At 36.0% G+C, this 20,005-nt stretch overlaps 1 protein-coding gene across 1 annotated transcript; it reads right to left on the bottom strand.

Moving 5' to 3' along the window:
- Positions 1 to 8,715: 8,715 nt before the first annotated feature.
- Positions 8,716 to 17,243, bottom strand: LOC131622073 (lysine-specific demethylase REF6-like). Its single transcript, XM_058893116.1, has 7 exons — positions 16,248 to 17,243; positions 15,290 to 15,368; positions 14,428 to 14,495; positions 14,195 to 14,345; positions 13,227 to 13,921; positions 11,868 to 12,443; positions 8,716 to 11,298 (listed from the first exon to the last, which is right to left on the bottom strand). Exons 1-7 carry the CDS (start codon positions 17,059 to 17,061, stop codon positions 8,984 to 8,986), a joined length of 4,698 nt encoding a protein of 1,565 aa, XP_058749099.1. The 5' UTR covers positions 17,062 to 17,243; the 3' UTR covers positions 8,716 to 8,983.
- Between the last annotated feature and the right edge of the window lie 2,762 nt (positions 17,244 to 20,005).

The following is a 20,005-nucleotide window of genomic DNA, read 5'->3' as shown; positions in this document are numbered from 1 at the left end:
GTCGTTTTGGACGTTGTTTCTTAAATTAAATACTCTACGATATAAAGTAAAGAAAACAACAATAACTTGATTTTATTTTGAAAATCTTGATTTATTTCGTTTATGGCGTGCTTTGTACATTGTGTACATGATTTGGTTAATGTGACAATGTGGTGATGTTGTAATAAAATAACTGTGATTTGACGTTATATGTGGTGTGAATTATATATGATATAATTGTAGATGGTGCTGAAACCGAATATATCATTCGGTGTTGCTTTTGGTGAGTTATTGGTAATGACACTGTTCATTTTGATCATGTGGTGATTGTTGTGATCGTATAATGATAATTTGATTTGTTTTGAATGATGCATGATACATGTACATACTTGTTGGTGATAACTATGTTGAGTTATGTGAGATGATGTTGTTCATCGGATCAGTGATGTTGTAAGTATGTCATATGTGTGCATTCATTCATAAGCATTTTGGTGATGGATCCCGGTGATGTTGTGGATCAAATGGTGGGCATAATTCCCATTGTGTGGAATGTGTGCCGGTTGGGCTGTATCTCGATGATGAATAGATCAGTCGGATGGGTTTAGCCCATGTATGGTACCACATGCATAAGAGTCTGCATGGTGTTTGTATAAATTGTGACATGTCAGGATGAAATCTGGTGTTATGATTATGTGGTGTTATTGGTGCATACTTTTGACTTGTGCTTGTGATTGGTATAAATTGATAAATCTGAATATGCTAAGTAGGGTGGATAATTGCTTATGAATTCTATATCTGATGATTTATAATGCTATTTAATTATGATGTAGTCTCACCCTTACTTTGATGATTTCAGATTGAAGTAGCAGCTTAAGCGATCGGTGAGGATGACTCGTAGAGTTTATCCGGTTATGTTGGGTCGTGTTGGTCATGCTCTGATCTTGTAACACTGAGGGACGATAGTCTTAGAGTTACTTGTGATATACTGTTTTGCCATTATTGGATTATGTACCGTTGATTTAGTTGAAGATGTTTTATAACACTATTGAATGAGTTTCCGCTGTGTTGGACATGTGTTTTGATATTTTTGGATTATTCCTAATAAAGCATGACAAACGACTTGGAGTTTTCTTTATTTTATTAATTGTAACATCCTTGTTGTATGATTACTCTGATTATTATTGTATTTCCGCGGGGGTTTTAGAAGGGTGTTACAATAGTGGTATCAGAGCAGGTTGGTCCGTCCGGCCAATTGTCGAGTCAGTTGAGTTGCACGAAAGTTGAATACTGTCGGCATATTATCCCTTGGTATGCGACATGTGAGTGGATCACTGTTGGTACTTGGTTGTTTGTTGCGGAAGTTGGTTCGAAACAAGTCGGGGAGAAGCTTCGCTCCTCGGTTATGTTTCAGTTGTAAGATGATTGATTCAGTAGGCTGTTGTTGGCAACAGTGCAAGCGTTGTTGGAGTTGTTGTTTCCCGAATCGAAGGTGACTTGGAATTAAGACTTGACTGGTAATTAAGTTGGAGCATCTTGAAGGAGGACGATTAGATGTAACTGATGATTATTTGTGGTAGAGGGAATTTAGAAAGTTGCAATGTGTCAACTTTGCTGGTGGACTGCGAAGTTGTCAGTTGAGTAGCCTTGTGTCTCAGAAGAGGTTCGGTTGCAAGTTTGCAAAGAAGATTGCTGTCGTGATGTTTCAGAAATCGAACTTCGGCAATGAAATGTATTGTTCAAGTTATAAGAATTTTGGAAGCGAAGAGATATGATAAGGGGATGTTAAGAATGTGATTGATTTGAAGAGGATCAGTTTTGGAGCGGAATTTCTGTAAGCAAAACGCAGGAAAGTTGTTGAATCGTTATGAAAGTTCAAAAATTCATAACTGGAGTTCTGGATATCCGATTTGAGTTCCGTTTGAAGCGTCGGAAAGCTAAAGAGATGAACTTTGTTATGAAAATGGTTGAAGTAGTTGTAACATATTTAATTGTGACAGGATAATGTTAGAAAGAGGTGAAGTTACGGTTACACTTGTTCTTAGAACTAGACTTGTTCGTTGGTACCGCACGAGACGTCAGCGTCAGAGTTGAGCGGATTGAAGGAATAATTAAAGGCTTGTTGCGGAGCAATTTTAAAAAATTAAGTGTACCATTTGAGGGGTTTTGGAAATATCGTTTAGAGTGTCGCTGCATGGCGTCGGTGTTGCATTTTTGGATAACGATTGGAAAATGCATATCTTGAGTTTCGAGTGTCGGATTAATGTGCCGTTTGAGACTACGAAGAGGTGAAATTATGTTCTACCTTATTGGAGAGTTATAAATATAGTATAGGTGATCCTATGAGGAGAGATTCCAAAGTCGGTTAAGGAAGCGTGAAGCTTGTTGAATCGGAATGGTTACTACCGCGATTGTTTGAAACGAAGTTGAGTTGAACATGTTGTTGATGAATAAGTTGATGAGATGTTCGGTGATAAAGATGATTTGAGTGCCGATATATTTTAGGGAGAAGTGAATTAGTAGTAAAGGTGAAATAAACTTTAGAATGGTTGAAGTCGTATTTATGATGCCAAAGTAACGACAAGTATAAAAGAAAAAGAATTGTAGAGGATTCCTGACACCTATTGATGTGAGGAAGACTTTGTTGAGATTTCGAGTGGAATGATACTTGGACGCGAAAAATGTCATGGGATTTAGAGTGAAACCAGGAGTATGAATGTTGTCGCGGTCTTTTGCTAAGATGAAGATTTTGATTTGGAACGAGATAAATAGTAATGTACGAGTATATTAGTGACTGTGAAGCTGGAAGTACTTAACAAGCGTGTGACGCTAAGTGACTATGAAGTGGATTGTGTAAAATGTTTGGATGTTGGTATCTCACTGACAAGATCCAATGAGAGAGAAGTGTGCAAGTTGTAAAGACTCAGAGTGAACTATTGGACTATGACGATGTTAATGAGTTTGGGTGCAAACTCGGAAAGGGACACTATTATGTAGTGACGACGGTTTATGCTTAAATATGGTTGTCAACTATCTATTGACAAATTTAGGACTTGATCACCCTAAATCTCTTGTTGGTAGTAGATGGAATCATATGAATGGGATGAACTTGTTTTGTTACCTTAATGGTATAAGTTATGATGGATATTAAACCGTGAGAATAATCACTCACCATGCTGTGTGGACTTATGAAGAAGTGAATAGGAAAGAGTGCAATATATTGGACGGTGACTTAAGACGGGTAATCAGAATCGCGCAACGAAAGTGTGATGTGGAGTAGTGTTATGAGTATTACTCGTGGGCAGTGAGGAATTAATATGTCAGGAGCCTACATAGAGGATGTGTATTGATCTATATGTTGGATTTATAATCTAGTGGATGAAAGGATGTCATTTCGGAGAATTAGTACTCTTTTAAAATAATTGCCGAGATGATGAGTATGTTATTGTGGATGTACTTAGTTAACGAGTATGTATTCAGCGAAGTTAAGGCGATGAGTTGATACTATATGATGCTATAATAATTTTGTACTGTTGTAAGGTGTTATTGTACATTTCCAGATATAATGAGGAATTATACTCTATGAAGGACGAAGTTGATTTAATTCTTAGAGAAGAGCGGGACTCAGTTTGAGCTGTTTTGTAAGCAATGGTATATTAAGGCTGATGAGTGTGATTATAATTACTTTTGTGTACTCGTTCTGATGGTTAGAATGTTTAAATAGAGGAAGTAAATCAGGACTTTGTTTTTGAGTGCGAGTAAGTGTTGCTAAATGGTAGATTAGTACCATGATGATAAAGAAGGATTCTGGAACGAATGAGTAAAGAGAGTCGGAATTGGATAAAACAGAGAAATCTAATTAGTAATGATGATTGTAATGAGTAATCAAAATAGTGCAGCAAAAGCGGAATGTAACGTGTTGGATAATTGCTGGTGTGACTTGAGAGGAGTCAGATAGTTGAAATTCAATGGTATGGGAATGTTATTATCGAGTTCTTGAAGGAAGCAGTTGGTGAAAAGTGTAAGTGTTATTTCATCGCTCAGATGGAAAAGTGTGTCTAAGGTTGGTACGTTCGGTAGATGGAATGCTTTACTACAGTGTTGATCGGGTGTGGTCATACCATGGTTGTGTAATTATATTACTCAGTTATTGGGCGTATTGTATGGGTTGTACCTCAATGTTCCATTGTTGTCAATCTTTTAGAGGTATAACGAGTGGTACACCTTTGGATGGTCAAATGTGACGTAAGGGTTGAGATTTGAATGTATGAAACACGTTTTTCTGTTGGTAATATCAGATGGATTTTGATGATCGAGTGATGGGAATGTTACTTAGGAACTAGAGAGTTAGACAAAGGACTCCTATCCGGAACTCTTTGATTGAATTATGTTTTCGAGGACGAAAACTCTTTTAGTGGGGGAGAGTTGTAACACCCGTATATTTTAAATTCTAATTTAATTGGAAATTTAATTAATAATTAGAATTATTGGTGGTTTGTGGAATTTAATTGGAAAAGAATGGTTTATGATGTTGGGCCATGTGTGATGTTAAGGAATGAGGGGGGTGTTATATTAGTAAAGGCCCTATTCTAATTAAAGGTTATTTTATAAAATAATGAGGAATTGGGAGGAAAAAAAAAAGAACGTGAAAAGCAGAGCAGGGAGATGAGAGATTGGAAAGCTGATACGTGAAGAGGAACAAAGAGGAAGAAGACCAATCAAGAATCTTTGGCAAAGGTAAGGGGTGATTACTCTAATTATATGGTATTATGATTTTGATGATGATAGGATTGAATTAAGGGATTAGAATCTCTATTTGGGATGTTAGGTTTTGTGAAATTCCAACACTGACATGCATGATTTGATGAATTGACTGCAATTGATGATGTAGTATTGTTACATGGTGTTGTGGTATGTTGTTTGTGCATTATAATCATGTATTTGGAGTATTTTGATGTTATTGGTGATCCATTTCATAAGGGTATGAGTTGGTATGTGTTTGGATGCATAAAAGCCTTAAAAATCATGTTTTTCAGCTACTGGGTTCATGGGAACCGGTTCCCATGTGGGAGGAACCGGGTTCCACTGTTATAGAACGTTAAAAATAGCATTTTTGGGTCCAGGAACCGGTTCCCATGTAGGAGGAACCGGGTTCCAGTACAAATTCCAGCAGCACGTTTTGAAAACTATTCTAACTTTAAAAGCTTCTAATTTTTGAACCGTAAGTCCGTTTTAGACGTCGTTTTGGACGTTGTTTCTTAAATTAAATACTCTACGATATAAAGTAAAGAAAACAACAATAACTTGATTTTATTTTGAAAATCTTGATTTATTTCGTTTATGGCGTGCTTTGTACATTGTGTACATGATTTGGTTAATGTGACAATGTGGTGATGTTGTAATAAAATAACTGTGATTTGACGTTATATGTGGTGTGAATTATATATGATATAATTGTAGATGGTGCTGAAACCGAATATATCATTCGGTGTTGCTTTTGGTGAGTTATTGGTAATGACACTGTTCATTTTGATCATGTGGTGATTGTTGTGATCGTATAATGATAATTTGATTTGTTTTGAATGATGCATGATACATGTACATACTTGTTGGTGATAACTATGTTGAGTTATGTGAGACGATGTTGTTCATCGGATCGGTGATGTTGTAAGTATGTCATATGTGTGCATTCATTCATAAGCATTTTGGTGATGGATCCCGGTGATGTTGTGGATCAAATGGTGGGCATAATTCCCATTGTGTGGAATTTGTGCCGGTTGGGCTCCTTACTTTGATGATTTCAGATTGAAGTAGCAGCTTTAAGTACGTATTCATAGCAATTCCGGCTACCAATTGAGCTACGTACCAGTGATTTTAATTTATAAATGTCACAACTCAATACTCCCCCCAGGTCCGCTTATCGGCTGCCCAGAAAATATTGTTTTTGCCTCCCGCAGGAATCGAACCACGTACCTAGGGGTTAAGTACGTATTCATAGCAATTCCGGCTACCAATTGAGCTACGTACCAGTGATGTGTTGTGTTTGTTCTTATTCAAGAGTAAAATTCTCTTGGGTAATATCTTTGTTTGGTTCTTGAGATTAGTTTGTAAAATTCTTTGTTTTGTTTTTGAGATTAGATTATTAATATCTTTGTTTAATTCGTGAATTTAGCTTGTTAAAGCTCCATTTAGTTTGGAGATCAGAATATGTAAAATCTCTCGTGTGTTGTAATAAGGTTCATGGGCATATCTTATAAAAATTTCAAGACATTTTAGTGGAACTCTCAAAGGAAACTCTTAGGGACAAGAGTGGGTCAAATGGTAGGTCGAACCTTTATAAATCTCTAATGCAATTTTTCTAACTCCGTCTCTTTATTTTTCTGTCAAATTTTTTTTCTTTTCAATTCCTTATTCTTTCTTCTTTGTTGTTTTATCTCTATGAGTCATAAACACCACTTTCTGTGACCTATATACCACTTTCTATGACCTATATTTGATTAGGTCGCATTTTCTCAAAATAAGTGCAAAGAAGCAAACATCAATTAATTATAAAATTAAAAATTACAATTTTAAAATTAAAACTAAGCATAACTATTCTAAATCAAATTAAAATAAAACATTTAATTCTCTATGTAACGTTTTTTATTGGTCTATGTCATTTTCTTTTTGAAAGAATTTATTTTGATGTTATAGTTCCGAAATCATCATTTCAAACTTATGTTTGTTTATAAGTCATTATATTTTTAAACCTTATTCAACATTAGGGATGTCAAATGGACATGGCGGGGACGGAGGATATATTCCCATCACAATCTCCGCCCTCAAATTTATTTTTCATCCCCGCTTCGGATTTCTACGGGAAAATTTTGACCTCATCTCCGTTTCCGCGGATCTCCAAGGTTCATGCGGAGATCCATAAACATGACTTTTTATTTTATTATTTTAAACTAAATTAATAGTAAAAGCTTCAAAAATTAACTACAAGAAATTAAGAAATTATTCCTTTATGATAAATATATTGTTTTAACAATATTTAATCTATAATATTAAGTGTCGTGACCACTAAAATTTTAAACTAAAAAAAATTGAAATAATCATTTAGATCTCACTCTTTTACTAACGATACATATATATTTTAAAATTGTATATAAGATTAATTATATGAAATGAGAAATAAACCTACATAATAATTTAAAATTATATACAAATTAAGGGTATTATGTTATTTTAAGCGGGGCGGGGACTCCACGAGACGGAGGATATTTACGCCACCTCCATTTCCGAAGTGCCTTCGGGGAGACTTTATTCCCCATCCCCGTCCCCGCGGAAGAAAAATTCCCTGTCTTTGGGACCCCAAACGGGGAATTCCCACAGAGATCCCCGCTAACAGAGGCAAATTGACATCCCTAATCAACACTATCATTTTTTCTTAAACCCCCACCAAAAAAAAACCTTCACATTTTATTCAATTAATGTGTTTGAACACATAATACATTTGTTTATCGAAACCACCAACCTCATCATCATTCTAAATTATAGGCAGTGTATTTTTTTATCTTTTTTATTTGATTCATATTTTGGTTTTCCTATAATGGCATGTCGATATTGTTCAAAAGGATCATTCTTGAGTAATTTAAATCACTTTTAAAAGGATCCTTCTGAAACATTGTGAATGTTTGCTACATTTTGTTCAATGGCATAATCTGATATTGTCAATTCAATCTCTAAAAAAGTGTTAGTGTAGATGCTGATGTATTAGAAATTGGTGAATCGGATGTTCCTAAATCCAATGTTGATAACGTTAATGTTATGAAATATTTTACCATTGAACTGAATTTTATGTTACATATTGATATGCTTAAATGGTTTAAGTGTAATTATCGAGATGTCTGATTTAGATTATAATAGAAGAAAAGCTTTTATTATTATACAGTGTTAAAGAGGTAGTGAGTATAAAGAAACAAATATAAAATTGAAATATGATAAAACTGGATCAAAGAAATGTCGATGTTCATTCACGCTATGTTTGCGTGTATTATGGTACATTCAAGAACAAAGGCTTCCAGAACCATAGTTTTGGAAATGGTCAAATTTAGCAATTTGGGAAGTCTTGAAAAATTATGGAAATAGATTGAAAATGGGGGTTAATTTTTTCAACTAGTGGTTGCTTCCACACCCTTATGAAAAACTAAAATTACCAATGAAATACAAAAATATGCTTCCTGGCGCATCCTTGTCTACACACAACCATTCGTAAGCAAACCAAGCAAACCAGACTCTAATTTTTGTCAAAAATTAATATTAGAATATTGAAATACATCTCCATAAAACTTAAAGAAGTGCACCCCCAAACGGGTTTTTAATAAAAAAAGCATAAGATCCTCCCCCTTCCTAATTTCCAGCATACTCTCAAAATGTTAAAATCTCTCAAACTCTTCCTCATTTCCAGCATACTCTCAAAATGTTAAAATCTCTCAAACTCTCTCAACTCATTTCCAATTTTTCTCTCTCAACGTCCAATCAATCAATAGTGCTCAACATCAAATTCACATTAGGTAACATTTTGAATCCAACACATTTGATTTCTCTATACATGTATTTGTAGAAATTGAGTGATGGCTGCACTGAAGTAGTGAGGGAGGACTGTGATAAGAATAAGCATTGAGTGATGGAACACAATTAATTCGAACAGTGAAATAGAACCCCCAAGGTCCTAGTCTTGTAAATGAGGAAATTAAGAGTTTTACTTACTTATATAGAGCCACCCAAAAATATAAAAGTTGCAACAGTATTTACATAATGTGAAAATGAACTGGTTGAGAACCAAGCAATTGCTTTAATTGTAATGAAATAACGGGTTGAAGACCCAAAGCAAACATAATTAATAGTTTTTACAAATAAATGGCAATTGCAGAGATATCCTAAAATGTTAGTCCTAGCTTGGTCAATTAAGCAATGAAATAATAAATTCTAAAAGCATGTTAAGTAACAACATCTATCAAACTTCTTATTGACGACTCTTCTTTGTTAAATGACCAGTCTTCCGCTTATGACGACTGAAATCAGACACAAATCTGAATGTTTGTGCACAACCTGGCTCCGCACATATATAAGGACGTGCACCGGTGTGGACTCGGATATGCTCAGTTCGAGCCCATGCCCACTTGAAAGACATCTTGCACCCCTTCCAGGGACACTTGAGCGGGCGGTCATCTTCATGAACTCGCCGGTGCTGCACCAGATATTTGTGTGAAAAGAACTTTTTCCCGCAACCTTTTACTGGACAGATATTTTTCTTATGCTGCAGCAGCTCCTGTTTTGACTCAAAACTCATGGTGCATCCCTCGATGTCACACTGATATTCTGCTTCCTCGTTCTCTGTTTTGGCATTGCGAGCTGAAACATGAGTAGCTGCTGTAGCATCCTTTGTTCTTTTCCTTTTGGTTTGTTTGTCTTTTGATTTTACTTCAGACTCCTGAGCTTTTGGGAGTCTCTTTCTAAGGCGTGTGCTAGGTCCACCTACATCCTCCTCTTCCAAATCTAAACTAGGCTCTCTGGAGTTACCAGATTGTTTATTTCGCAAATGAGAAGGCTGCTTTACTTGCTGAGCAACCTTTGATTTCATCAGCATCTGAGCCCCTCGTTTCACTGGCCGAGGTGTCTGGTTTTTCATCGAGAAAGATTTGGATTGTTTCATCTGTTTAAGTGTCTTTGGTTTTGATTGTTTACTTGGAAGAGTTTTGTGCTGCGGAAGAGAATCATCTTCTATTTCATTATCTAAACTCATATCATCTTCATCCTTGAATTTAGCTTTCTTCCTTTTAGAAGTTCTATGCAGCAGACAGGCATTGTCATCAGCCGAGTCATCGATAACTTCTTCATCAGTCTGTATGGTGTGCCTCCTGCTCTTCGGAATTTTTTGCTGCTGCTTCTGAAAGTGGCCATCTTGTTGGTCATCGGACACTTCATTTTTAAATTCTCTATTAATGCCTTTGTTTTTCCTTCTAGAAATTCTTGGTTTCTGCTTTTGATAGGGATCATCCAATTGATCGTCAGACATTACATCTTCCCTTGCTACACATTTGGCTTGCCTGACTTTAACTGTTCTTCTTTGGTACTTGCGACAATAGATATTTGTTTGGTTATCCGATACAATATCATCTTCATGGAGGTATTTGAGTTTCCTACTTCTAGAATTACCCCTGCGCTGTTTCTGGATGTTCAGCTCCAGTTGGTCATCAGATGTCACTGAATCTTTTTCAGCAAGGGAATTTCCTTTCCTGCTTTTAGGAATTCTCTTGCGTTGCTTCTGACAACCATTCTCCATTTGGTCATCAGAAATTGCATCGTCTTCACTAATGACGTTGGCATGCTTGCTTCTAGAAGTCTCTATTTGCAACTGAAGAGAACCGACATCCAAAGAATCCTCTGAAATTGAGTCTCTCTCTGTATCTTCAACTTGACTGCTTCTAAGTTCTCCCATCTGATGACAATCAGAATCATAGTCCACTGCATCATCTGAAACCACATCATTGTCAATAAATTGATCATCAGAAACTACATCACTTTCAGTGCAATTTTTTTGTTTGCTCATTGGTTTTCTACGACGATATGGAGAAAAATCCCTGTGCAAAGCTGCACCATCTTTCTCAACACCCTTAGCTTGCTTGCTTCTAAGAATCCTCCTTTCCTGAGGATTTGATTTATTTGATTTATCTTCAGTGGAATTTTCCAAAACCATTTCATTTTCAACAAAACTTCCTTTCCTGGTCCGTCCTTTGTTTAAGAACATTTTCCTTTTCCTACCGGATTTAGTACTAGCAGTTTCAGTTTTGGGGGTACTTCCCGATCTTTCAATTTTCACGTCAGGTGATATCAATCTATGTAAAATTTCCTCATCCTCAACATCTTCAGAATCCATTTTTGCTAAAAGGGCATGGACCTGATTAGACATCCAAACTTTACCACACCATTTGCCAGCAACTACCTTTTTCTGCCTGTCAGTCCTTCTCTGATAGACCTTTGGTTCTATGGGCGAGCTTGCTGGAGAGCTACGACCAAATGCATAATATATAACAGGATTGTAAGGCATCTGCTTGCTATAAAGAGGAGAGCGGCTAAGATTTGCACTATAAAAGAGATTTATTCCTAGCTTTACAGCCCAGTCCCCATTCCCGGGAATTGCTTCTTCACTATCCACAGCAGCTTGGATCCTCTCCTCATCTTCCTTGGTGCCATGCCTGTAGGCAATATTCTTCCATGAATAATCAATCCCCAAATCTTCTGCCCACAACTTTGCCTCAGCTTCTATCTTGGGATAATCTAAACAAGTAAAATAAATAATGAATAATTTGCACACAAAAAAAAGAACAAATAACTGTATAAGCAACTATACAAATAAAAATTAGTAAAGTAATCACAATCCTCTGAGATGCAGATAAAGAAGTTAAAATTAACGGTAGTAATGAAGTGTTAAAACAACAACAATTATTGAGCCATGAAACTAACAGAAGAATACTTTTTCAAAACAGCAAGATGCATCTTTTTAGACATCCTGACTAGTATAACTCATCATACCTAAAAAATTCCGAAGCTGAAATATGAGAATTAGTATAGTCAATTTCCTACACTGTCCTCGCATAAATAAAAATCATACAATATCATTGCAAGCCTATGACTTCAAAATTAAGTAAAAATCTGAAGATGATGTACAAAATTTTACCCTGTCAGTGAATTGTATGATACCACCTATTTACACAAGAGTTCAAAGATTTTACTAGAAGGGAAACAAATGAGCGGCAAAAAGCAAAGGAACGGAGTTTTTTTGCAACAACTTGGATATGGGATAAACAAGACAACATAAATGAATAGTAAATCAAACAACCCCAGACCTGGATGACATAAGAGCACTATATGGGCTCCACCTATTGGCCGAAGTTGCTGCTCTGCTTCTACAGCATGCTCTAGACAGAATACATGCATTCTAGTTGAGTCTTCGTCACATTGTGGTACCAATAAAGCATTTTTATGATTGACAGCAACCATGGCTTCGGCCGACAAAGACTTTTCAGCATTATTAGCATCTTGGGAACTATATGAAATGGAATAAGGCACTGGCCTTGTATTTTCAAATGCAGCCTCTGAAGTAACTTTATAATTCTGTTCCGCAAATGATTGTTCTTGAGGCCGATTCAAATTAACCTCAGATATATGTGCTTGGTAACTGGTGCTCTCTGAAAGAATATCATCTTTATCATGTCTAGTCATGGGATTAGCATGGGAAGCCTGAACATTAGAAGGGAAACTTTCAGATGTAGAGTTTATCGCATTCAATTCATGATCGTCAATTGCATCTTCCTCAGAGTCGGAAGAATTTGCATATGCCGAAGCCAATAATGCAAGAGCTGTATTGTCATTTCCTCCTTCAGTATTTACAGCCTCTACTTGGGTATTAGTCTTCGTCCACCCTGCATCACAAAACAAAATGGATCAGTACTTTTACCTAAATCATTGCCAAGGAAAACCAAAGCTAAGAATCTATATTTGTAAAACTTTTGAGAGATAGAAAATAAGACGTAAAAGGCATTTGGTTGCTTAAATACCTAAATTGTGTCTGTGTTTGTGTTCTATTATCATCCCAACTAAAACCCTATCATATCACTATGACATTTAGTACTGTGTAACAAGTGACCAGCTCATGACACTGGTGGCAGGACAACTCAAAGCTTTTTCAACCATCACAAAATGCAAGATAATCTTCTAGTCTTAGGATTTAAATATTGGAACCAATTAACTCAAGTATCTCAACGGTTTACATAAGCCCAGAAACTCAAGTATTTTCATACAGGGAAGCATTTAAAAAAAAACAGGAGGAATAAGGAAGAGGCAGATAACAAAGATGTAACAGAAAGATTTCTTGGCAACAAACAAGGAGAGGGGGGCAAACAAGAAAGCCCCAGTCCATGCCTGTGCAGAGACAAGTAAGAAACTACAGGCACAGCATATGTATTTCTTCTCTACAGTCGGAGAAAATGAGGACTGGTTGGCCATGTATTCAGTTATTACAGATAGAAGGACACTGGCCATATATATAGAATGTAACATACTTCCCAAGGAGCATATGGAACAGGGCCCAAAAATACCTAGAATATGTAGTCGCTGTTGATTATAACTGAAGAAACCCATAAACCATTTTTTATACAATATGATACATAATATGAAATACTAGATATTGAATTTGTAAAACCTGCCTGTATGCATATTTGGCTCCGGATTATTTGCATCTTCGTGAGCAAGAGTAGTTTTATTGTTAGGTACCCCAGAACCAACAACCCAATCATTAAAGGAGCTACAACCAGCAGAGATAAGATATCTAGCTGCTAGTTCGCTAGGACGTACAATAGCAACACAGGAAAAGTTTAATAGTCCACATGTGACACACGAAAACAGTCTCTGATCTGACAACCCGTCTTCTTGATTCGATTCACAGTTGTTGTCTGTTTGAAGTTGCTTAGAACTTGAAGGGGATGTGCTACCGTTTGCATCAAAAGAGGAAATACCCTTCCCTTCACACAACAGAGTAAACTTGTCTTTCACAGAATGGAATTTTTTTTCTTGCAGGATTCCACAATTTCTGTTGAATACCAGATCATCAGAAACAAAACCTTTTGAGGAATTCATTCCCTTGGAATTGCATACATTAATGGAAAATTCAGGGTTCACTTTTTGCTGCTGGCATCCGACGCGTAATTTTGAGCAAATAGAAATGTCAACTGAACTGCGAGGAAGAAGTACTACAGAAGATTCTTTTCCGAGTACATGAAGTAGATCATTGTTTCGTAACACGTCTTGGACAAATAGTTCTTTGACTACAGAATCTCCTTCACCCTTCTTTTTATCTTTAAGACGAGAACTCCGTGGTTCAGCACTGATTCCTCCAGGGATTCTGTATGGAAAGAACAAGGATGTTTACATAAAGCATATATTAGAATACCTGTAATCCTGTATGGTCCTAAAAATCATTGTATTTGCCCCATGATTACATCATATTCATGCACGCACGTACAGACACATGTTTATGCATTGACTAGAATGGTTCTTCCAAAGATATTAAAATTGGGGAATTACATCTTGAAACTTCATTTGGTTCATAATTTGATAAGATATTGATGGCACTCCTATGGTCAATTACAAAAGCCTAGAATAGAGAAAGACAAACCTAGAACACAAAGCTAAGGCAAGGTCATAAAGTAACTGGAAATGTGAAACCATGGGAGGGTAATTTATTGAAGCCCTTCGAATAGCAGCATCTTTAGCAACCCTCAACCACTCAGGTGTTGCTATGTTTGCTGCCTCTCCACAATTAAAACCTACACGATACACATCCAACGCATTAGAAGCACTCAACTATTGACCCTATGAGTAACAATCTTAAATTGTCAAGTGTTTTACCATGACTAAACCCTGTGTGATAGGCTCTTGGAAATGTCACAACAAACTCTCCAGCATTTTGCACTAACCTGATCCAAAGCAATTAAAAGTCAAAGTCAAAATGCATATAAAGTATGAACCATCATACATAATAATCACTGAAAATATGATTTCTATCATGATTACCAACATCCGTGATTACAATATTAAAAGTATATTATTAGGGATAAAAGAGGGCAACAACAACTAGGATGGAGATAAGCTATTCTTTTTTAAAAAAAGGAAAAGAATTTTATAGAAAAAATTAAAGGGAAAATAGAGGGAACCGAGAATGATGCATGCGGCTAGGCTTTCCTATCTCACAGCATGAGAGAAATGGGAACTTCCCGAAACAGCAACAATAATGGACCAAAGATAAACATAATTCTATGCCAAAGTAAATCTAAAAAACCCTTAAAGATGGGGTTAATCCACACTAACTGAATGCAACAAACAACTGCATAAACTTAACACTGCCACACCATTATGGATTCCTAGTTTCTAACAAAAACATTAACACTGGCCATCAGAAGCTGCTGCCCCTTAATATTCATCAATTACAACAAATAAATGATAGTAGCAAAGGGAAGTTCTGGAGCAATTAAAACAAATTATTCAAAATGGAAATAGATGCTGTCATGATGAATTCCAAAATTTCACTAACTACTGCAGAAAAACAGTTAAATGTTTTGAGCATTTCATATACATCTCCAGCAAGACTGTAAATAACCCACAGACCACAGCAAAATGGCAGTATAAGTAATTAATGGTTGACATTTATCCAGAGGACTTACAAAATAAGAGCATCACAAAATATAGTATGACAATCATTAAAAATTAGTACCTGCAGCATGGAACACCTGCACTGACAAGCACTTCTGGTGACATCACTGTGGTTTTCTCACCCAGAATAGAAAATGTAACTGTTCACAGGAAAGAAGAGTGGTATAAGGTATGTAACATGTGCGTCCAAATATAAACACAAAAGTGAAGTGACATCCCTTCAACATACATAAAAAACTACCAGCTCCTCCCAATAATGTGAAACTGGACCAACCAATATTCATCCTTAGTAAAAAAATAGAACACTATAAATCAAAACTGAAAGAAATGAAGACAGCTTGCACAGAGCATGAAACCTAGAAATATGATATGAAAGAAACAGGGGTTCATGCTCAAATAGTGGTAGATTTCTAAACCTCGTCTAGTAAGATTTCACAAAAGTTATCTCCAATCATTAGACCCACTCACTTCCTCCTTACGCAATGAACTGGGATCCTAAAAACAATATGAACCCTAATATTGTCATCTTTCATTATTAAAACTATAATTTTACTAACTTCTAACAGGGTGAGAATAAAACAGAGAATGAAACTGAAAACATAAACTCATAAGAATTCACTAGTAAAAGTTTTAACAATCATGCCTTACTTTGTGGGCGGATGTCGCAAGACATGCATGCAGAGAAAGAATGAAACAAACCACCCACTAATGTAAAGATTGCAGGAAAGCATGTACTAAGAATTGGTTCTACATGAAAACATGTACTAGTAAAAGATATAAAGATTGCAGGAAAACATGTACTAAGAATTGGTTCTACATGACATTTTACAAGTTTAGCCAAAAACCACAAAAAGAGATTCCTGACAGTACAAAATCACTCTGCACTTCTCTGAAGAAGTCCATCCATATTCCATATCATTAACAGAAACAGAACATCATAAACATATATAATAAAAGAAGCAAACAATGCTGGCAGATACATAACCATAAAACAAAACCACAAAAAGTAAGACTCTGACCAAGAGGGTTAATCTCTCCACCATAGCCATGAACCCTAACAACATCCTCAAAAGCAACAGCAGCATCCCTAGGAACACCATACCACGTCTTAGAAGCGCCCATATGAAGATAATTCAAGCTATGAAGATCATGATCCTCAACATGCCACGCAAACCAGCTGAATAGCATAGCAAGATAAACCATAGGCGAAGTAACCCCGGGAATCTCCTCCTTCATAAACCTCAACAAAGACCCTTTCGCCCTCGAAACCCCTCTCATATTCCAAGCACTATGAGCCACCGAAGCAGCCTCACCAGCATGCCTACATTGCGCCGAAAACGCAGAGCCAGGCATGTCGTTCGCATACTCAACTGAAAACGGTTTATCAACAGTAGCCTTCCAAAACATCGTCTCCGTTTCAAGAGCATTGCCACTACCACTAACACCACCCTTCTTGTTATGCTTCTTCATGTAACTCTTCTCGAACCATTTCGCTTTCGCTTCGAACTCAGCGAAAGTGTAGTGGTCCCCACTCTGCCAGACGGGTCGTTTGACGGGTCGGGACTTCCGTGGACAGAACCCGATCTGCTGCTGACGTGTGGTGAATGTGGAATTAACCAGTGACCTGTTGAGGTTAGCTATGGCGGTTTTCTTGGGTGACGGCGGAAACGGTGGAACGATTTTGCAGATTCCGTACTGAGAAGCTTCTTTCTCGATCTTGAAAATGTAACCGATCGGATCTTCGAATTCCGCGGCGGTTGGTCGGTACTCCGGGGCCAGTGGCATGGATTTCAGCCATGGGAACACGTCGGCGGTTAATTCAGAAACTGCCATAGCAGCAAAAACAGATTTGTGATTGAATCACATTTAACTTATCAAGATTCCCTCGAGAATTGACATAAATTATTATTATTATTATTATTATTATTTTATGACTCTGTTCTTTTGTTTTCCTCTGTTTTTCAATAATAATACAGAGGAAATGAAAATGAAAAGGGAAAAAATGAAAGAGTAGACGTAAAAGTAAGACTAGGTTAGTAGAATTTAGTAAACGAGCAGGAAATGAGTTTTACTACTAGAGTGTAGATTTGCGGAGACTGTTTTATTTTATGCCACTGTTTTCTCTTCTTATTTACTTTAACTACCATTTTCTTTTTCTTTTTATGTAATATTAATTAATATTATGTAATCTTAATTTTTATCTATTTGGTTTTAGATGAATTTTTTAAACAAGAATGCTATGTTTACAGTACACACTACACCGTATAAAAATACTGTTTTTTAATTGTTTATAATATTTTATTTTAACCTAGAAATATGTATCTGGATTTAATTGTATCCTATCATATAATGGTAGGTTTGAGGTGTAAGTTTTAGTGTAAGTACGACATTCCTCTTTTTTAAAAGATGACTGTAAAAAAACATTTAGTTGAATTTAATTTTTTCTAAAAAAAATAATATGATTTGTATGTGTTCTTTTTTAAAGTAAAAAAATAAAAGCTATTAATTAAAAATATTTGCATCTAATTTAAATTGAACTACAATCAAATTTAAAATAAAAAAAAATATCAATGAAATAACTATTAAAAACAAGTCAATTCAGCATGAGATTTAACCTCCAGAAATGGTACTTATATAATTCAAAACTCTGGAAAAAAATTACAACTTAAAAATTTTGGAAAAAAAAAAGCAAAAAGCGGTTTACATAACTTTTGATGAGCACTTTAAAATATTTAACCTCAAGAACTGGTACTCATAATCAAAAGAAACATATTTCGACTTTAACCACCAGAATGATTGAAGTTTTACCCTTTTATTCGATATCGCCTGCAAATGCTCAGCTTTATTCGAAAAAATATGTCTATTTCGCTCTTTCCAAATAACGCAAACAACGGCGAACCAACTAGTGTTAAAATTCAACCGAACATTTTTCAAAATATCACCAAGTCCACCAAACTGCAAGAAGATGATCCAAAATTGTTCCTTTGGATGTCGTTGTGAACCCAACTAATTAGAAATAATAGGCCACAATCAAACGAAAAAATCACATGTTACAAACAAATGATCTATATCTTCATCCACGCCACACATTTTGGATCATTTGTGACAAGAATCCGCCGCCTAGCCAGATTTTCCTTTGTCGAACTACGATTCAGTAACAATCGACAAACAAAAATAGATACCTTAATTGGTACTACCTCAATCATACAAATTGAGAATTAGCCGGATTGTTGATTACGTCAATTTAAGACAAATTTTTATAAGCATTGTTGACCGTGTAGCAAGAAGAGGGATGTAAAATCCAAACCCAATGATCTTCTACTTCCATCTATAAAACAACTAAGATTAATTGCTCAATACAATCTCCCAATAACTCCTCCTCTCATGCAGACAACCTTTTATGCCACTTCCAAGCCCCATCGTTCTCCCCCGCCTTAACTCGTTCATTTATGCTATTGTCGCACTTTTTTTCTTTGCTAAGTCAAACAGGCAACTAAATCTTACCTTCAAAGTCGTACCATAAAGTCAGGGATCTATCTAAAATAGAGTAGAAGACCCATCTCCTATTCTTCAATCAATATTATCAAGCGGCCACTTTTCATCAACCAAACCGACACCCTTCCTTATGCTTTTCAAATTCCTCCGCCAAACAGAATCACAATTATTCCAAAAACATGATTGTCTCGCTTCCTCACCATACCGAAAACACAATATCATATACCAAAGACTTCCCTTCTCATTTATAATCCTCCAACACCATTTACCAAGTAAGGCTAACTTAAACTCCTTCCGGCTTCAACCTCCTAACCATCAGGCCTCCATTTTCTTTTTTCAGACAAATAGTATCTCATTTAATGAAAGAAATTTTTCTCACTTTCTCACCCCCATCCCAAAATAATGCATTAAAAATATATTCAAGAGAAGATATGATACTTGAGGGTGCCTTGAAGAAGGAAAGAAAGTAGACCAGAATAAAGGACAAGAAAGACTTAATAAGAATCAGATGAGCCCCTATATAGAGAAAACGACTCTTCTACCCCACAACAACCTTATTTTGATACGGTAAAATAGAGGATACCAAAAATTAAGCTTCCTTGAATCTCCACCAATAGATAGCCCCAAATACAAAAAAAGGTAGACGACTATGTTTACAATTCATAGCCATCACTGCCTCATACAACCAAGATTATGAGACATTGACCCTAAAAAGCATGATTTTATGAAAGTTAACTTTTAATCATGATATAGCTTCAAAAAGAATCAACATCGCCTTTAAAGCTAGGACATTATCCCAACTTTTAACCCTCACCAAAAGCGTATCATTAACAAATTGTAAATGAAAATCAGGGACAACATTTTGCGCTCTCACCCCATACCATGTATATATTATTTTTTCCACTAGAGCATTCATAAAAACATGTAATCCTTCAATTTCTATCATAAAGAGAAAAGGGGGAAAGGGGTCACCCTAACGAAGACCTTTTTCCATCTTAAACTCATCAGTTGGGCTCCCGTTTACAAGAACTCAAGTAGTTGTTTTAGTAATACATTCTAAGATCCACTTCCGCCTCAAAGTCATAAAATTCATTTTACACATAACATCATCCAATTTTTTTTACACATAACATCATCCAAATATCGTTAATCCACTGAATCGCTGGCTTCTTCAAAATCAATCTTAAATAATAGTGATTCTTTTTTCAAACTACACGCATCGTCCACCATTTCATTATATATAAGAATGTCGTCCAAGTTTTTCCTATATCTTTAAAAAAAG

This window comes from Vicia villosa, unplaced genomic scaffold, assembly GCF_029867415.1.
Source record: "Vicia villosa cultivar HV-30 ecotype Madison, WI unplaced genomic scaffold, Vvil1.0 ctg.000024F_1_1, whole genome shotgun sequence".
NCBI lineage: Eukaryota > Viridiplantae > Streptophyta > Magnoliopsida > Fabales > Fabaceae > Vicia > Vicia villosa.
Note: the sequence above shows the minus strand (reverse complement) of the source record. Positions and strands in the feature narration are given on the sequence as shown.

Excerpts from the sequence above, each read along its gene's own strand:
- LOC131622073 (XM_058893116.1), bottom strand. The coding sequence starts at position 17,061 with ATGGCAGTTTCTGAATTAACCGCCGACGTGTTCCCATGGCTGAAATCC. Across the intron at positions 15,369-16,247 it reads TGGAGAGATTAACCCTCTTG|TTACATTTTCTATTCTGGGT; the intron begins GTCAGAGTCTTA and ends TCCTGTGAACAG. Across the intron at positions 14,496-15,289 it reads GCAGGTGTTCCATGCTGCAG|GTTAGTGCAAAATGCTGGAG; the intron begins GTACTAATTTTT and ends GCTTTGGATCAG.